Consider the following 20,752-nt stretch of genomic DNA (forward strand, 5'->3'; position numbering starts at 1 on the left):
AAACTATCGCAAGAACAGAAAACCAAACACCGCATGCTCTCACTCATAGGTGGGAATTGAACAATGAGATCACTTGGACTTGGGAAGGGGAACATCACACACCGGGGCCTATTATGGGGAGGGGGGAGGGGGGGAGGGATGGCATTGGGAGTTATACCTGATGTAAAGGACAAGTTGATGGGTGCTGACGAGTTGATGGGTGCAGCACACCAACATGGCACAGGTATACATATGTAACAAACCTGCACGTTGTGCACATGTGCCCTGGAACTTAAAGTATAAAAAAAAAATTAGTTATCTGTTAGACTAATTACTGATGTTATTAATGTATTTATTCAAGTGATATTTACTGAGCTTCTACTATGTGTCAGCCACTGTTTCAGACACTGAAGATGGAGCAGTGGGCAAAGCAGAGAGGGTTCCCACTTTATGAAGCTTAAATTCTAAAGGCAAGCAGTTAACAAAGAAGTACACAAAGGAATGTGAAAGTACTGGAAATGTCTTAAGGAAGAAGTGTGCAGGGTAAAAAGTATAGAAATTGTGTAGTGGGGGGCTATTTTAGATTAGTTGTTCATAGAAGCCCTTTCTGAAGAGGTGAGGTTTGAGCAGAGACTGAAGTGAAGGAGCAAACTGTAAGGAGGTCCGAGGGGAAGCATTCCAGATGGAGAGAATCACATTGGGCATGTCCTTAGGTGGGTGTATGATTGATGTGGTTCAAGGAATAGCACAAAGGCCAGTGTGGTCGGGCTGCAACCAATGCAGGGCAGCATGGCCTATGGGAAGTCATAAGGTCTTACAAAATGCTGTGGTTCTTACATACCTGTATCATCATGATGATGTTGACTGGTGCTTCTTGTGAATTTTCTGTGTGTCAGGCACCTTGTTGAGTGCATTGTCTCATTTGTTTCTCATAACAATCCCTGAGATAAAGACTACGTGTAAATTGAGGTCTGAAGAAATCTGTTGACTTGCCCAAGACCGCATACCTAGCAAATGATGGAGCTAAAACTTCTTCCCAAGAACTTGAATTTCAGAGTTCATATTCTTAACTATACAATTTCTACAGCATCTCACTACAAATCAACAGAGTGACCTTTAAGAGAAAGACAGAAATGTGACCAGGAAAATGTGTTTTGGAGACAACCACAAAATGTTCTGAAGTACTTATCTTTGAGAGTACGGTTTACTTTGTGTTGTATCTCTAGGAACACAAAATCAAAAAGCTTCATAGGGTGGATAGAGTGTGAAAAACCTACTGATCCCTGAATAAATGAAAAGGCACAATTAGACTCACTGACAGGGATTTTTCCTTTCTAGGAATGCAGGTTTAACCCTTTGAAAATGCTGATCAAATCACCAATGTGGAAGTTGTATTAAATAGTTCCATTTTTTTCAAGCTAATGAAATATTAATTCATTAAAATTGCACAGATGTGCACAGGCTGTTTTTATTAGAATTTGGGATGGGCTTCAAAATTAGACAATCTTTCAGTTATGATTTTAATACAACTCAGGAAAACTGCTGAAATTTGAGCTCTAAGCTAGTAATTGATGCTGTAAACTTGTCTAGATTCAGCTGTTTACAGTTAGGTACCAAATTATTTACATCTGAGAATAGACAAATCTGATAAAAATGTGAACTCTTTCCAGATTATTATTCTGGATATTAATATGAATGTTAATACTTTAATCGTTCTTATGATAAAGCTGTTTGCTTATTCTTTGTAGATAATACTGAGAGTAATATGCTGTGATTTGGGAATGTGTGTCAAGAATTACAGCAGGAAAAATTGGTAGCTTCACCATGTAGTATGATGCTTCATTTGAACAACATGATTTCTTACATATGTTTAAAAATTTCAAACTAACATGAAGGAAATATGCATTTCACAACTTTAGTCATTTTTTTTCAATTGGTTTACTTACATGCCGTAAGCCATATCATTTGCATTCTGCGGACAATAGGAATAAGACTGACCATTGATATTTCCTGTTAAATCAAAGTAAATGCAGTAAACGTGGTTTCAAGTATGGCAAAATTCAGAGGCTAATATGGTCTCAGGGGGCTCAGTGTGTGTCTTCACCTACCTTTCTTCTGTTGGTGTGTCGCTGTCATTCTTAAGCTGGCTTTCTCCATGTGGAGGCAAAGATGGCTCCTAGGAGCGCATAGTTGGTGTGACTCTTACAGCAGTGCCCATTGGGGATAAAAAAAAAAATAGAATATTTCTTTTTTTTTTTTTCGGACAGAGTCTCGCTCTGTCGCCCAGGCTGGAGTGCAGTGGTGCCATCTCGGCTCACTGCAAGCTCCACCTCCCGGGTTCATGCCATTCTCCTGCCTCAGCCTCCTGAGTAGCTGGGACTCCAGGCACCCACGACCGCGCCCGGCTAATTTTTTGTATTTTTAGTAGAGACAGGGTTTCACCGTGTTAGCCAGGATGGTCTCGATCTCCTGACCTTGTAATTCGCCCACCTTAGCCTCTCAAAGAGCTGGGATTACAGGCGTGAGCCACCACTACCAGCCAAAAACAATAGAATATTTCCTATTAAAGGCATCCAGCCAAAGCCCTGAGGATGACTCAGATGGTTGTGAATACTCTGGCCAGATTTGGATCATGAGGGTTGAGGAGTCCTTCTCGCACCTCTGTGCTAAGACCGGGGCAGGAATGATTTGCCAAAGGAAAATCAGGCAGAGTTGAAGAAGCCAGATGCACTGGAAAGCCAAAAACAAACATATGTTATTTTAGACATGTAAAAATTAAAATTCAATTTTTTTTTTTTTTTGTACACAGAGTCTTGCTCTGTTGCCCAGGCCGGAGTGCGGTGGGGCAATCTCGGCTCACTGCAAGCTCCACTCCCGGGTTCACACCATTCTCCTGCCTCAGTCTCCCAAGTAGCTGGGACTACAGGGACCTGCCACCACACCCGGCTAATTTTTTGTATTTTCAGTAGAGACGGGGTTTCACCGTGTTAGACAGGATGGTCTCAATCTTCTGACCTCGTGATCCGCCCGCCTTGGCCTCCCAAAGTGCTGGGATTACAGGTGTGAGCCACCGGGCTCGGCCAAATCTAATTTTTAAAAATGCATTTTCTGTTTCTTATTGTATTCCAAAGACACTATTCATCTTTCACAGACAACTCAATCTCTTATTGACATCAAATAATCTTGGATGATCATTATATAAACGACATTTCATTTATGTCAGGAATGCAATTTTCCTATGTTAATATCTCTGAATTTGGGAGCTGTTATAATCAGTGATGTGTTATACTTTAATTGGCAGCAGTTTTTTATTTCTTAGAGCTACATACAAAATTGATGACATCTTAGACTTAATGAAAAGTTGTATTTTTCACACTATATACTTCAGCTTTTAATTATGTACTAATTTATACATACTAATCATATAAATGTGTCCTTAAAAGCTGTGTCTTTGTGTTATACTCACTTTGTAATAGTAGCCATTGAATCCTATTTGTCCAACACGAAGTTTGGCACATAGTAATCAATAAATGTCTGTTAAACAAATGAGTGAATAAATTTGTCAATTAATTACTTATTTTTCTGCAAATGTATGTATACAAAACATCTAAATATATCTATATATTTAGATGTGTGTATGTGTATATATACACAGCCATGCATCACTTAACAGCAGAGATACGTTCTGAGAAATGCGTTGTTAGGCAATTTTGTTGTCGTGTGATCATAGAGTTTACTTACACAAACCTAGATGTATAGCCTACTATACAAACATATACAAACATATAAACCTATATGTGTAGCTATATGGTATGGCCTATCGCTCCCAGGCTACAAACCTGTACAGTCTATGACTACGTCGAATACTGTAGGCAGTTGTCACACAATGGTAAGTATTTGTGTATCTAGGAATAANTAAATTTGTCAATTAATTACTTATTTTTCTGCAAATGTATGTATACAAAACATCTAAATATATCTATATATTTAGATGTGTGTATGTGTATATATACACAGCCATGCATCACTTAACAGCAGAGATACGTTCTGAGAAATGCGTTGTTAGGCAATTTTGTTGTCGTGTGATCATAGAGTTTACTTACACAAACCTAGATGTATAGCCTACTATACAAACATATACAAACATATAAACCTATATGTGTAGCTATATGGTATGGCCTATCGCTCCCAGGCTACAAACCTGTACAGTCTATGACTACGTCGAATACTGTAGGCAGTTGTCACACAATGGTAAGTATTTGTGTATCTAAACATAGCTAAATATAGAAAAGGTACAGTCTTATAGGACCGCCATCCTATACGTGGCCCATACTTGACTCAAAAGTTATTATGCGACGCATGACTAAAATATATGTAAATATATACAGACACACACATATATGTGTGTGTATATATATAGAGAGAATAGTTAAGTACATGTAACGAAGATCCAAAAATACAAAACGTACATAAGACAGAAGTTTATTTCTCTGCAGCAGTTGGTGAGTACGCGGGGAAAGCAGGTGGCTGTGCCTCCCATGGTCACCCCAGCCTGTTGGGTTGGACAGGACCCGTCGTATTCTATGCAAGCCTTCTATTTCTGGTCCAAAGGGGCTATGCTATTTGTTTCCATTTCCAGGGAAGAGGAAGGTTTTTTTTTTTTTTGAGGTGGAGTCTCGCTCTGTCGTCCAGGCTGGAGAGGAAGGTATTTTTTAAAGGATTCGGAGAAAGTTTAACTTAATGCACCAAAACTTGTACAAATCATTTCATCTCACATTCCATAGGTCTGAACCCAGTCCACTGGAGACAGCTAGCTGCGAGGGAGACTGGAACGTGTAGACTATAGCCCCAGGCAGTCACTTGCTAGGTTAAAATTCAGAGAGTTCTGTTTTTTAAGGAGGAAGGAGAAAATGGATATTGGGGTGATAATCTCAGTAAGAAGTAAAGGTTCTTGACAAAAGTTTGCTTCTTTTTCCATTTCCTTATGATTTTCTCATAATACCTAGGAAAATATTTTATGAGACAATGAATATAACTAATACAGGTTGAGTATCTGTATCCCAAATGCTTGGGACCAGAAGTGTTTTGGCTTTCGATGTTTGTCGGATTTTGGAATACTTGTATATATGTGCATAATGAGATATCCTGGGAATAAGACCCAAGTCTAAACACAAACATTATTTATGTTTTATAAATACCTCAATTACATTCCCTGAAGGTAGTTGTATACAATATTCTTAATAGTTTTTTATGCGTGAAACAAAGTTTGTATACATTGAACCATCATAAAGCAAAGGTGTCAGGTGTAGAATTTTTCACTTATGGCCTCATATCAGCACTCAAAAAGTTTCGAATTTTGAGCATTTTATGTTTTAAATTAGGAATGTTCAACCTGGGTTTCCTTGCGTATTTGAACATTAGAAAAATATTAATTTTATTTCAACAATATGTACTAGTGAATATCATTTTGTATAATCATATAATATGTTAAAACAGTTCATCCATTCATTTGGGATTTATTGAGTTCTTGTTATGTGGCAGGCATTGAGCTAAACCAGTGGTTATTCTATTATTATTTTTGGTCACTAGGTGTTCAAATGGAGAGGTATGCTTTTCATAAAGCACTACAAAATAATCTTTCAGTATGAACATATTTAAGATGCAGTGTAAATAAATGGTCATAATGTATCAATAAATGTTTCTCTCTCCCTTGATAGGTTCTCCGAGTAGTTCGGCTGATTAAGATTTCACCTGCATTAGAAGACTTTGTGTACAAGATATTTGGTCCTGGAAAAAAGCTTGGGAGTTTGGTTGTATTTACTGCCAGCCTCTTGATTGTTATGTCAGCAATAAGTTTGCAGATGTTCTGCTTTGTCGAAGAACTGGACAGGTTTACTACGTTTCCAAGGGTAAGAATTTTAAAAATGCAGTAAGTTAAATTCATTGTTCTTATTTTAGTAATAATGATTAACATCAAAGTAATTTCACTTTAGCAGTGGTTCAGAAGTATTGTCCTATTTTTGATAACTTGGGATAATTAGATTTTAATATTTAAAATGATCTCTTCTGCAGCGTGTAGGTGTTTGAGACCATTTTCAGCATTGTCAGATTATATATCAATTCTAAAATTCTGGAAATAATCTAATACAGTTAGATGCTGAAACCTGAATGCTAGGGTTCTTAGCACCTATAAATTAAAATACAGCAGAATTTTAAAATAAATCTTGCATTGTTGTGTTCAAAAGAGTTGACATATTTTTAATGTTTTATAGTTTACATATTATGTTAGAATCTAAAAGGAAGCTTTTGATTTTCAATAAAATAAAATTTATAGGTTCTTCAGAATTTAAATGTCTCTCAACTTTCTCATTAGAATTCACTTAGGCTAAAAAGGAAGTTAGAAATTAATGGATCCATTAACAAAACTCATGTAGGAGATACAAAAGGACCTTGAAATTTAACTCCATGTGGACTTAGAAACGTAAAAAAATACAATGACCAGACAAAGAATGTATATGTTTTTACCCTAAGTTGAAATAGTAAGGCCTATTATATGGTGTATTCGTCCATTCTTAGACCACTGATAAAGACATACTCGACTAAACTGGGTAATTTATAAAGAAAAAGAGGTTTAATGGACTCACAGTTCCACATGGCTGGAACGGCCTCATAATCATGATAGAAGGTGAAAGGCGCATCTTACATGGTGGCAGGCAAGAGAGAATAAGAGCCAAGCTAAAGGGGAAACCTCTCATAAAACCATCAGATCTTGTGAGACTTACTACCATGAGATCAGGATGGGGGAAACCGCCCCCATGATTCAATTATCTCATACCTGGTCCCTCCCACAACACCTGGGAATTATGGGAGCCACAGTTCAAGATGACATTTGGGTGGGGACACAGTCAAACCATATCATGTGGAAGAATAATATTGGGGTAAAAACAGCATATATTTTTAAAAGTTAAACTTTGACAGCAAAAGGGTCTGTACTTTTAATGGATAGCTTAGCTTTATTTTAGGGATTTTTTAAAAAAATTTTTGTGCTAAATTTATTATTTGAGCTACCAGTGTTGGAATTCATCCTTTTATAATGCAGATTCTTCATTCATGTGCCGTCAAGGATTTGTCTAGTGCCTTTAAAGAGTCTGGTCATTTAGGTGATCTTGGGGACATAAGTCCTCAAGAAATTCTCAGTTGAGGGGAGGAAGCAGTAGGTAAGCACAGGGCACCACAGGCCTTGATGAAGGCAGACACAAGGTGCTCTGGGGACCCAGAGGCAAGGCCAATTCCCAGGCATGGGAAAGTCCAGAAAGGCTTGTGGGAACAGGTGGCTCCAACGGCTGCATGTAACCAAAGGAAGTGCAAGGGAACAGATTCCCGTCACAGTGACAGCATGTACTAAATGTCTGTGGTGAGCAAATCCTTGTTCCAGAACTTAGAGAGCAAGAACCATCAATGGTAAGAGGAGGACAGAAGGCCAAGGAACTCTGAAGTCGGTTGAAAGTGTAGTCGTATTTGTCATGCCAAACTCCTATCAGCTCTAATAGGGAAGGCACCAGATTCAAGAGGCTGAAGAAGAGACCCAGAGCCAGGAGACAAGACACGGGGTTTTATTGAGGGCTTGCATACAGCGGGGGAGTCCAATGGCTGCCAGCTGTTCAGGAGAACCAGACCTGCTTGCAAAATGCATGCAATTTACGTAGCATTTTTACGTAGCACACTCTCTCAGCAACCTCCACGTGGAAATCTTAATTCACCCCAGACTCGGGGCCTCAATTCCCTATATAGCCAGTGTTCCACGGGAGAAGATGGGGGCTCAGATGTTCCTCATAGAAAAGGAGTCAATCTCTGTGCTGACCACTCCCAGATTCTCTAGCTCAGAACACACATTCAGGTGTATCTGGCAAGAAGGGTCATTCTCAGGGTATGCTTGAGTTATTGCTTTCAGGTGCACTTACATACAATGTTTAAATGCTGATGAGAGAGGACGAGTAGATAGTGAGGTTGGAGATGAGTGAGATGAGGATGACGGCAAAGGTTCCTGCAGAGGTGGGAGAAGGCAGTACCCACAGCATGAGGATAAAGATCAGCCTTAGACAGGTGTTGAGCTGACAGGTGTCGAGGTGATCCTCAGGACAGCAAGCCAAGCTGAAAGTTACAATCAAGCCTTCATTCCCTCACTGCAACAGTACAAGCAGGAGGCAAAGGTAGGCACCACTCTCCAGCTCTCCAGCATCCGGAGGTGTTGGTTAAGGGTCAGGTGGGTCAGCAGGCATGGGGAAGGGAGGGCTCTTTTCCTTGCTAAGCAGTCCTGAACAAAAGTTTCCAGCCATTCCTGCACCCAGGGTGGGGAAGCATAAGGAAGGGATAGGAGTAGAAAGGAATGGAGCTAGCACGGAGGAATGTGCCTCAGCTGGGCTCTGATCAGGAGGCCTCTGCATGGAGGCACCTGGTCTGGGACTGCAGCTATGGCCATGAGCCCAGCTGGCCTGGCAGGGCAGAGCTGAGTCATAAATTGCAAGTCGCTCCAGAAATGGCAGTGCCCTGGTCATGCACCGTGTCTAGGGTGGGGATGGCCGTGGTCCCCTGGGAGGTCTCCATGGCAAGGCCTTGCCATTGCCTGTAATCAGGTCTGGATGGATCACACATAGGATTTTGGCCAAGAGCGGGAATCCTGGAGAGGAGGCTGGAGGGAGGCAAGCCAGGATGATAACCACATCATTAGGCCCACCTTCTCTGGGTCTGCCCCTTCACTGGGTAAATAAAAGGAGCAGCTGGCCATCTTTTCCATGGGAATATGGGATGGTTATTGTAAGAGTTAAGGAAGTAAGGAAAATGAAAAGCAGCTCAACAGTCAAAGACGGGTTTATTTTGGAGAATAAACTTGAGAGGGGCTTCTGGCCAATTTTGCTCAGGAGCATTCTCTCTTACAGACTAAGGGTATTTAAGGGTGTAGGAAGTGGGGAGCTTATTGCAGGTTCTGAATGTTTTTATGTGAGGGAAAGTTTATTGTGGGTTTGGGATGTCTGGTTGGAGGGGAGGCTATCTCGGGATTGTCATGTTTCTGGTTGGAGGGGGTTTATCTTAGGGTTGGAATGTTTCCGGTGATGCTGACATTAGGCATTAGGCTGATGTTTGGGGGCTTGATTTGGGTGGTTTTTAAATCAAGGGAAACTTAAAATGGTGGTGTTTCTCCAAGATGATGAACTCCTGCTCTCTCAATCCAGTCCCTACAGTTATAAAAAGGAAAAGGGTTGGTATGATCTTTCTGGCTGCTTCCTGCTGAGTGGGGGTCAGAGGTTGTTTGGTTTTGGGTTGATTGTAGGAGTAATGCCATCTGTAGATGCTTTTGGTAATTGTGAGATGGCCATGATCCTGTCAGTTAAAAAAAAAAAAATCTCTGAAAAAGGTGCATTATCCGTAAGCACATTAGTCCTAGGCATATGTTTAGGAGAGGGCCCAAGAATGGGATGGTCCCTGTTAGGATCTTGTTTCTAAACCAAGAATGTATATGGTTGTTTTGGTATTCCTTTCGCTTTTTAGCCCTTTAAGTTTTTCAGCAGTATCTCTTACTAGGCCCGATTGGTTGAGATAGAGGCAACATTCCTCACCCAACGGGAGGCAGAGGCCCCCTTTTTCAGCCATTGTAAGATCTAATCCCTGTCTTTGGAGGACTACTGCAGCCAAGAAGTCTAGTTGGTCTTAGACTCTTACAAGGTTTTGGGCTATATCTTCTAAGAAATCCTAAAGTATGTTAAGGAGTTGGCCCATCTGCCTGCTCCCAATCCAAGCCCGGAGGTTATACATAAGGCGGCCATTAAAGGAATGACTTGGATGTTCCTCCTTTTTCTAACATATTGAATGAATGGAACAGGTAAAGATTGATTAGGAGGAACTAGTCCAATGGAGGGAGAAAGATAAACTAGCGTACAGGTTCTGGTCCAGTTTGTGGGGAGCCAAAGATATGTGTTGGTACCACACAAAAGGAACAAGCCTTTGTCATAAATACAGGCAGAGATAGGGAAAGAAAATAAGCAAATTAAAAATGGGGTGTTTTTTCTTTCCTGTGATTTTTTACTCCAGGTGGACAAGGAGGAGGCCAGGGAGACACCCACTATAGTAGAGATACAGGAGGAGTTATTTTTTACACATTTAATGCAATCAGATGTTGCACCATTGATACTGAGCCACAGAAAAAGTTGGGCACTAGGGGCAGCACAGGTTAGGCAGGAGGCATTGGTTGAGGGAGAGGCTGTAAACGAGCTGGTTGCAGAAATGCTCCATTTGTTTCAGTTGATACTTGATAGTCAATGTGGTTACTTTGATGGTCAGAGGGGTGTTTAACAATGATAGTGTGGTTGCATTGGTTAGATGTTAAGACCCTACAGGGAAATTTCCCTCCAAGGCTGAAAAGCAAGGTGAGGCTTGTAAAAGGTGGGTGTGTTTAGTTATGGGCCCTTCAATGGGAGGGTCTTGGGGCTTAAGGCGTTGTAGAGAGTTGTAATAGGTTTGAAATACTTTGTTGGCCTGATTGGGCCTGAAAGTGAGATAATCTCAGAACAGGGTGTCAGCTCTTTCAAAAAACGAAGCTCCTTTTTGGAGTTTATAAGTTAGGGTTATATTTCCTGTTAAAAGGTCATGAAGGGGTGTAGGAAGGGCTGCGTAAGCTGAGGAAGACAGTGATAAGCATATCCAGCACTGTGGAGCAAAGGAACAGTTAGCTTGCAGCAAGAGGGATTGTGTAATGTTTACAGAGCATTCTAGTTTGAGAGCAGTGAGGAGTGGTTTAATTGGTGAGGTTGATAGGATTAGGGAATTTATATTGAAAGAAACAAGCAAAAAGAGAAAAAAGTTATTTGGGTAGGAGTAAAGTCCTGGAAAGTTCCTTGAAGCCATAGGTGCCATAGAACAGTCAGAAACTGGTTAGGATGTGTAATGGGAGCTTCATAAGGGTACCACCGAAGGTCTGTAACAAGGTTGGTTAGGAAGCAATGAAAGTTTGGGAGAGAAAGAGACATAAGCGGCTTATGTGGATTTCTCTTCCTTTGCCTCCAGGATTCAGGTGAGGTGAAGGGAAGTGGGTCCTGTGGAGACACAAGAGAAGCCTGAAGAGGTTTTAGATGTGGTTGTTGGGGTAGGTGGTGAAGGGAAGTCTGTTTTCTTGAGAGAAGTATAATAAAACCAGTTGGGGAGTCCCTGGAGTTTTGCTGCCGTGGGTGTATTAAGGATGATCTGGCAAGGTCCCTTCCATTTAGGTGTGAGGAGGGAATGGAGGGTAGGACTGGGATCTTTTACCAGAACCCAGTCTCCTGGCTGTAGGAAGGGAATGGAGGAGTCGGCGACAGGTTGTGGCAGGTATTCATCAGCATATTCCCAAATGAAATGGCACATGGTATGTACAAGAGGGGAAAGGAAAGGAGTTAGTAGAGATGGGACTTGACCCTGAGGTGGAGCAGAAGGGGCGAGTTGTCTCCCATATGTGAGTTCAAAGGGGATGAGCATTAAAGATTTACATGAGAGCACCTGAATTTTTAGAAGGGCTAAAGGCAAAAGTATAACCCAGTCTTGACATGTCTAGAGTGAGTACCTGGTGAGGGTGTTTTTTTAGAATGCCATTCATTTTTTCAACCTTTCCTGAAGATTGAGGTCGATAGGGGATGTGTAGCTTCCAGGTAATTTGTAGGGCTTGTGCAAGTGTTTGATTAATCTGAGAAATGAATTCAGGGCCGTTATCAGATTGAAAAGAAAGAGGCACCCCAGACCTGGGAATGATTTCTGTTATTAATTTGGAGGTGACATTTAGAAGTTCGTTTGTTGGTTGTGGGAAAAGCCTCAACCCATCCCAAAAAGGTATCAACCAGAACTAAAAGAAATCAAACCCTTTTTACTGGGGGGTAAATGGGTAAAATCAATTTGCCAATCCTGTCCTGGAAGGTGTCCCCTGGCTTGATGAGTTGGAAAAGAAGAGTGTCTAGCGTTGGAATGGGGTGAAGCTTTCTGGCAAATAGAGCATTGATGGGAAATGGCTTTTAACTGTTCCTTTTTATCTGGGGTTATATGTACATGGGATCTTAAGAAATGTTGTAGAGGGGAATGGCTGGCATGGAAGAGGTTGTGAATGTCCCGTAGAAGAGTTGTTTTTTTAAGGGTCATGTAGGACTAATTTGTTTTATGTGAACCAGTTTGGGGGGTTTGAATTGTGCCCCTGCCATGATTAGTTGTTGTGTTTGGTGTTCTGGATAAAGGGAGGGGATATGTTGTATGAGGGAAAATAAGCATTGGGGAATTGGGTGATTGGTTGAGGCATGTTTTGCCCAATAGTCAGCCTCATAGTTTCCTAAAGAAATGTAGCTTTTGTCTGATTGATGTCCTTTGCAATGAATAACTGCAACCTTTTCTGGAAGTAGAGATGCCTTTAATAGATGATGGATGAGTTTTCCATTAATGATAGACTTAGCTGTGATATAGCCCCACTCTCTCCAAATTTGAGCATTGGAATGGATGATGTTATAAGCGTATTTAGAATTGGTGTACATATTAACTTGTATGTTTTTTGCCAGGGTTAGTGCTCTTATTAGGGCAAGTAATTCTGGTTGTTGGGCAGATGTGCCCAAAGGCAAGGGGGCAGCCTCTATGACTCCTCTAGATGGGAGAGAGTGGGTATCTTAATGATATCCCTCAATGATGGCATATCCTGCTTGGAGAGGAAGGTTTTTTGATGCACTGCCATCTATAAACCAATCTGGGGCTCCCTTTATGTGAGCAAAAGTAAGATGGTGAAACATGGTGAGAGAACTTTCAATTAGATCAGAGCATGAGTGTTGGTGGGGGTCTAAAATAGGTATTGAAGGTAAAAGAGTGGCAGGATTAGGCAGGGAGCATCTATGAAGACAGACAGCAGGTTGAAGGAGGGTTAAATGTAGGGCTTGCATATGAGAGGATGAAATGGGGATGAGGGCCTATGGCTGACCATATCTTGTAGACTGTGAGAAGAAAATACCTGAAGGGGTTTGTAGAACATGAGTTTTCGTGTCTCAGGGATAATTAGAGAGGCTGTGGCCAAAATTTTTAAGAAAAGGGACCAGCTTTTATAAATGAGGTCTGGTTTTTTGGAAAAATATGCCACTGATTGGAAGGAGTCTCCCACAGGTTGGGCTAATAGTCCAAGGGCCTGATTATGAGAACAGTGTAAACACAGATGAAAAGGTCTTAGGAGGTTTGGAACGTCTAAAGTGTGGGCCTGTAATAAGGCACAGTTTTAGATGGGGAAAAAGCATGATAAAGGTCTGGAGTTGTGAATAAGGGCTGTGGGCCTCTGTTTAAAAAAAAAAACAACTGCATTTAAGAGTCTGTACTTCTGTCCCTACAAGTCTGATTGTGCATCAATGCCCCGTTGCTATTTAGCTATGTGATAGTGGGCAAATCATTCTTTACACTTTTATTTTTCACATCCAAGATGTAAGCAGAAATGTGTTTTTTTTTTCCTTCTGCATTTTGTGTATTAAATAATATACAAAGATGACACAACTGGGCTTAGAAAGTATTCCTTAAAAGACTAGATTATACCCTATGTAATATATTTGAAATTGATAATATTATCTGTATAAATGACAAGGCTGCTTTTTAGATCTGTTCCTGACTTAGCCCCTCGATATTTGCTCTATTTTCCAGCTATAATAGTAATCAAGCAGTATTACATTTTCAGATCTCCAATTACTCAATTGCGCCATTTTGCCTGATTATTTTGACCATCTTAATGAAAGCAGCTCGGCAGCTCCCAGGCCCCCAATCAGTTATTCTGCAGCTGACAACGGTGACAGCCTGCATGTGTGAAGTGACTAGAAGGAGTATATTTTTCCTCTCACATGAATGTTATTAAAGGTGAAATCCATGAAGAATAATAAAATTTTACAAGGAAATGTTAAAAAATATTACAATTATAAAAGGGGTCATTATCATCTCTAATCAAATAAAGCACCACCAATTGGTAGTACTTGCCTGATAGAAAATCACTCAGGAAAGATGATTAAAAACAAATTTTCCTCAAGGCTAGATTTGTCTTCAGACACTCATCCCTGGGTCTCTTTCCCTCCCTTCTCTAGACATTATCCCGTGGTTGAGTGCTTAAGATAGGTTGGTTAATTACAGTATTAGCCTAAGGCACAGAACATGACCAGAACAAATTTTCTGCAAGAAAAATCACATGATGTATCACAAAGTGAAATAGAGACTTTAAAAATCAGCAATTGTCTATGTTATCTTGACTTGGGTCCAGTCCATCTTGGAGGCTGCCTACCAGCAACATTTATAGGGCTGCAGAATGGTGTGGGAAAAGAAAGTGTGGAAGCACTTGGGAGGCTTGGGGAGGGCACTCACCCTGAATCTGCTTCAGCACTATTTACCAGGTGTGTAGTCTTAGGTGACACTTAATTCGTCTCAGCTTCATTCATTGTTTAAATGGTAATGATGTCTATCAGGCATGATAACTAAGAGCCCTACTTACAGATGGTAAGACTGAAGCTTGGACAGCTTGCATAACCCACACAAAGCTACACAGCTGGACAGCTGGATTTGAAGTTGTCTGTTGCTCCTACCAACTATTATCCATTAGGTCACTTGTAGCCAAGCAAACACACTAGAAAGTGTTCAGTTTGGAAATATTTATTGAGTGCCAAGAATATAAATACTTTGTCAATCTGTACCTGGAAGGAAAGGCCTCTGGAATAGTTCGTCACAAACTTCCCAGAGGACTTCAGGAAATCAAGAAAGGTATAGAGGTGATAACACTTTGGGGAATAGCCTGTGAGTGTTAGGAATGATCATGTCAGGATCCCAAACCAGCACCTGATATTCTCTGTGCCATGGCAGAAATAGCATTTGTCTAAGAAGATCCCACACATGAAACAGGTGAAAGGGTGTTTCAAGTGACAGCCTGTGAAGAGGTGTTTGAATGGAGAATGAATAACAATGCTGAACCAACACAAACATCTGTCATGCTTACATACTGGGTGAGGTTCAGCATGCCAGATTCCTTTTCCCAGTATTGTTCATTCCTCCAGGATCCTTATTACCCCCGATCATTCCCCTTACCCTATCCAATCAGAAATGTCTGCATAATTCTATTGCAAACACTTTGCCTGCAAGTAACAGAAAACTTGATTCCAGCTGACTTTAAGGAAATTTATTCCATAAAATTCAAGAGATTAGGTAGCTTTCAGGAAGTCAGGACTGGATCTTTCATTGAAATTCTCTTTATTGTTGTTGGAATTGTCAGTGTTCCCCCAAAAATGTATGTTGAAATCACAACTCCCAGAACCTCAAAATATAACTTTATTTGAGATAGAGGTCATCAAGTTAAAATGAAGTAATCAGGGTGGACCCTAATCCAATATGACTGATGCTTTTATGAAAAGGGAAAGGACAGAGACAAACATGCATAAGAGGAAGATGATGTAAAGACACACAGTGTATTAGCCTGTTCTCACATTGCTATGAAGAAATACCTGAGACTGGATAATTACAAAGAAGAGAGGTTTAATTGCTCACGGTTCTGCAGGTTGTATAGGAAGCATGGCAGCATCTGCTTGTCTCCTAGGGAAGCCACAGGAAACTTACAGTCATGGCAGAAGACAAAGGGGAAGCAGGCAAGTCTTATATGGCTGGGGCAGGAGGAAAAGAAAGAGGGAGGAGGTGCTACACACTTTTAAACAACCTGATTTCAGGATGACTCACTGTCGAGAGAACAGCACTGAGAAGATAGTGCTCAACCATTCCTGAGAAACCACCCCTATAATCTAATCACTCCCACCAGGCCCCACCTCCAACACTGAGGGTTACAATTGAACATGAGATTTGGTTGGGGACACAGATCTAAACTGTATAACACAGAGATATGGCCATGGGACTGGAATGGCATCTACAAGCCAAGGAACATCAAAGAATGGTGGCAAACACCAAAAGCCATAAGATACAAGGGAAGATTGTTTCCCTAGAACTGTCAGAGAGAGCACTGCCCTGCCCTGCCAACACCTTAATTTTAGACTTCTGGTCTCCATACCTGTGAGACAATACATTTCTGTTGTTTTAAACCACCAGGTTTGTGGAGCTTTGTTACAGCAGCCCTAGCAAACTCATACAGTGACCTTCTCCATGGGTTGTCTTCCTATGTTAGCAAAATGGATGTGACATTTCCAGGCTTCCTGATGACATCTAGAGGAATGTGTGGGTCCTCTGTTCCCAGGCCTCCTCCTTAGGACCAGGAAAACCTTTCCTATCATCCCTTTCCTTCCAGCAAACTTGCTGTCATCTCTCATTGGCAGGATTGAGTAACAGGGTCGTTCCTAGAATTAAAATAACTAGCTTCGATTAATCACATGGGAAGAAATGGATGTTGTGAAGACAACCACTTGGGTCAGACCCAAAACCTGCACAAGATTTCTCTCGGCTCTGTCTCCAAAGCTCCTCCCATATTCCCCATGCAAACAAGGTTCGTAAATAGACATGTGGTAGAAAGCTGCTGTTTAACTCCTTTCGCCAGAAACATCTGGACCCCAGATCCTTCCCAAGATGCCCAAATAGGTACCTGCAAAGCAGCTAGCATAGGGCCGTACACAGAGTAGATCAGTTGTGGATTCCTGTTCTTCCTGTTTTTATGGTACTGGTCAGTTTCTGTCACATACCATTGACATTACACAAGGGTCTTATTGCCTTCACTAGTCTACAGGTGTCTTGAGATTGAGAACATGTGCATTCCTTATACCTCCAAGAGCACTTAACACTGTGCAGTGGATCTGTAAGCATCAGTAAGTAGAGTCAGAAAGGAAAACAGCTAGGACTGCATCCGTATACAAGCCCAAGAGATGGAGAAGGGATGCTCGAATTCTACTTAATGGAAAAACAAAGAATGCTATGTTGATAGAATTTAATGAAACAACTTTGTCATCTCAAGCCAATAACTTTCTGTTCTAGTTTGGACCAAACAGCTGCACTGCTAAATAGAAATAAGTAAGATGAAATCCTGATGTAAGGCAATATGCAACAGTTCCTGTTTTGTTGGGATGAATATATTGTATGAGTACAATTTACATGAACTATTCATTCTGGAACAGCCTGTACAGGTCCTAAGACAGATTGGCATAAGAAAGAACAACCACAGTCTTTCTGTAACAAAGACAAATTGCATATTTTTCCATAATCGCCTAACAAAAGCTTATAAGCAGCTTCAGTAAGATTTTACTCAGTTTTTCTCTCCATTTATTATAGAAAGCAACTGCCTCTAAATTACTGAAATAAATGCAGTAAACATTCACTGTCCATCTTTAACCAGCTCTGTATCTTTATTCTTTCTGATTTCCCACTAAAATAATAATAAACGGGCCTCATATGCTTTGCAGTTGTACAAGTGGGGATAGTTTTTATTTCTAAGTACTATATTACCCTCTATAACACAAAGAACTTAAATGTTAGTATGTATTTGATATAGGTTTTCTTAATTTGCATTCTCTAAATGTTAATTACTTGCTCTATTGAATTTTCACTTATAAAATATGTCCAAAAGAGTTATTGCACAATAGAAGCAAGAAATGCTGTAAAACACATAATTACAAATTAACTTTCCCTTCCCCTTACCACCAAAATGACGAGTCATGCAGTTAGTTGTATTAAAGGAATTACCAAGAAATTTGAAGAAACAACTTCCTCCTTAAGTTTTTAAATTATGTGTCAGATGCAGTTAGAATGTATGGCATTTTTAATAGATTCAAGGTTTATTTTATCTTTAAAAGTATTAGTTCAATTAATATTGCTGAAATATTTAATTTTGTTGTTTTGTCTTTCATGTATTTTTAATTTTGTCATGAAATATTTGACATGCAAAAAGATATGAAGAATAATAAAACATACTCCCCTGTGACCATACTTAAGCACTAAATTAGCAATAGACCTGAAGTCCTCGGGTGCCCCTTCCTGATCACTGTCCTCTCACTCTTCCATAGAGAATCACTTTTCTGAATTTGATGTGTGTTTTGTTAATACATTTCTTTATGCTTTTAATGCATATGTGGACATCAACTGAAAATCACATATCTTTTGCATAATTTAAACTTGTCTTATACGGTCTCATTCTGTACTATTTCTCCTGCTAATGGCTTTTATTGCTCAATATTATGTTTATGAGAATTACCTAAATGAGCACATGGAGCTGTATTTTATTTATTGTCATTACTGTATAAAAAGCAACTATATATTATATTACATCTATGATACATTCTTTATATAGACACAACACTATTTTTTCATTTTCCTGTGCAGTAGGCAAATTCTAAGCTGTCCTCCATGATATCTCCCCTCTAGTGTCCATACCCTGCATCATACCCTACCCTTCGATACTGGTAGGATTTGTGAATATGATGGGCTGACATTCCTGTGAATAGGTTGCTGAGTATTTAATGCTGAGTCAGTCATAAATAGTTATTGTCATGGGTGGGCCTGACCTAATCAAAGGTACTGGACTTTTCTTGGAGAGATTCAAAGCAAGAAAGGGTCTTCTGTTAAGAGATATACCTAATGTAAATGACGAGTTAATGGGTGCGGCACACTAGCATGGCACATGTATATATATGTAGCAAACCTGCACATTGTGCACATGTACCCTAGAACTTAAAGTATAATAATTAATAAATAAATAAATAAAAAGAAGTAAGCCTCCACGTTGCAAAGTGCTATGTGGCCAAGACCCTGGCCAACAGCCATCAAGAAAGCAGGACTCTGTCTTGCAACCCTAAGAAACAACCCTGTGATAATAACCCAAATGAAGCTAGAAGACCACAAGCTCCAGATGAGACCAAAGCCCAGCTAGCATCTTGATTTCCACCTTTTGAGACTCTGAGCTGAGAGCATGGTTATATTACACCATGCCCACATTCTGACCTCCAAAAACTGTGAAATAACAAATGAGTGTTAAGCTGCTACGTTTGTGGTAATTTGTTGCACATCAATAGAAAACTAATGCATCTAGGTGTTGGATGTTTGTTTCTAAATTTTGCAAATCCAAACAGTACTGCTCTGAACATTTTTACACATTGATTTGTGCACATGTGAAATAATTCTTTTTAGGGTATATAGCTGGGAATAGAGCTGCTGGGTCTTAGAATGAACATATCCTCAATTCTCGTAGGTATTGATCAACTTGCATTCCAAAGTACTTTTACCAATTTATCCTAAACTATCAGCAGTATAAGAGTATTCTCTACTTCACCACTCAGGAACACTTGGTCTGGTCAGGCTTTGTTTTGCTTGAAACATTTAGCTCTTCATTTAGCCTGAATTTATTTTTGTGGCTGCTGTGACAGAGGGAACAATTTTATTTTCTTTCCATTTGGATAAACAATTGCCAAAGTACTGTTTATTGACCAATCCATTCATGCCCCATAGTTCTGCATCATATGCCAACTGTGTCATAACGTGGTTCCATATGTGAGTGCCCAAGTCAAGAAGCACAGGCTCCCTTGTCATCCCCTTTTGTCATTGAATTTTTGTACTGGATCAACCCCCTCTCTGAGGGTTATAACCAATAACTATATAGCTTTGCTCAAGTATCTCAGCAGTCTCCTCCTTTCAAGGGTTCATGACTTTGCACCTTATGTCTGACACATTAAAAACCAAAGTCTAGCAGAAATCGGAAATTCTCAATTGACTTTTCTTGATTCAAGCTGCTGCTTAACTTTTGGTCCCTGGAGTTTTTAATTATTTTCTTAGACTATTAGCCTTTAAAATGATAGTTTTTGTATTTTATCCAGAATTTCCTGGGGTTTATGAATCATTTTTTTTTCCCATACAGGATGAGAAACTGAGGTTCACTAATACATTTTTGAGAAGAAGGAAAAAAAAGTACCCCATGGACTCTCAGATGGATAGACTTTTTTTGTTTTAATTGTACTTAAAGTTCTAGGGTACATGTGCATAACGTGCAGGTTTGTTACATATGTATACATGTGCCATGTTAGTGTGCTGCACCTATTAACTCATCATTTACATTAGGTATATATCCTAATGCTATCCCTCCCTCCTCCCCCCACCCCACAACAGGCCCTGATGTGTGATGTTCCCCACCCTGTGTCCAAGTGTTCTCCTTGTTCAATTCCCACCTATGAGTGAGAACATACATTGTTTGGTTTTCTGTCCTTGTGATAGTTTGCTCAGAATGATGGTTTCCAGCTTCATCCATGTCCCTACAAAGGACATGAACTCATCCTTTTTATGGCTGCATAGTATTCCATGGTGTATATGTGCCACATTTTCTTAATCCAGTCTATCATTGATGGACATTTGGGCTGGTTCCAAGTCTTTGCTATAGTGAATAGTGCTACAACAAACATATGTGTGCATGTGTCTTTATAGCAGCATGATTTATAATCCTTTGGGTATGTATCCAGTAATGGGATGGCTGGGTCAAATGGTATTTCTAGTTCTAGATCCTTGAGGAATCACCACACTGTCTTCCACAATGGTTGAACTAGTTTACAGTCCCACCAACGGTGTAAAAATGTTCCTATTTCTCCACATCCTCTCTAGCACCTGTTGTTTCCTGACTTTTTAATGATCACCATTCTAACTGGTGTGAGATGGTATCTCATTGTGATTTTCATTTGCATTTCTCTGATGGCTAGTGATGATGAGCATTTTTTCATGTGTCTGTTGGTTGCATAAATGTCTTCTTTTGAGAAGCGTCTGTTCATATCCTTTGCCCACTTTTTGATGGGGTTGTTTGTTT

General features: G+C 40.1%; 1 protein-coding gene across 1 annotated transcript in view; it reads left to right on the top strand.

The window, feature by feature from the left end:
- The window catches only part of NALCN (sodium leak channel, non-selective), a 367,606-nt gene that overhangs the window by 186,587 nt on the left and 160,267 nt on the right, over positions 1-20,752 (top strand). Inside the window, exon 13 of the mRNA XM_017861705.1 lies at positions 5,697-5,888. Coding sequence (XP_017717194.1) covers positions 5,697-5,888 — 192 coding nt within the window. The remainder of the gene's footprint in view (positions 1-5,696; positions 5,889-20,752) is intronic.

The sequence above is a fragment of the Rhinopithecus bieti genome, unplaced genomic scaffold, assembly GCF_001698545.2.
Source record: "Rhinopithecus bieti isolate Rb0 unplaced genomic scaffold, ASM169854v2 scaffold_2254, whole genome shotgun sequence".
NCBI lineage: Eukaryota > Metazoa > Chordata > Mammalia > Primates > Cercopithecidae > Rhinopithecus > Rhinopithecus bieti.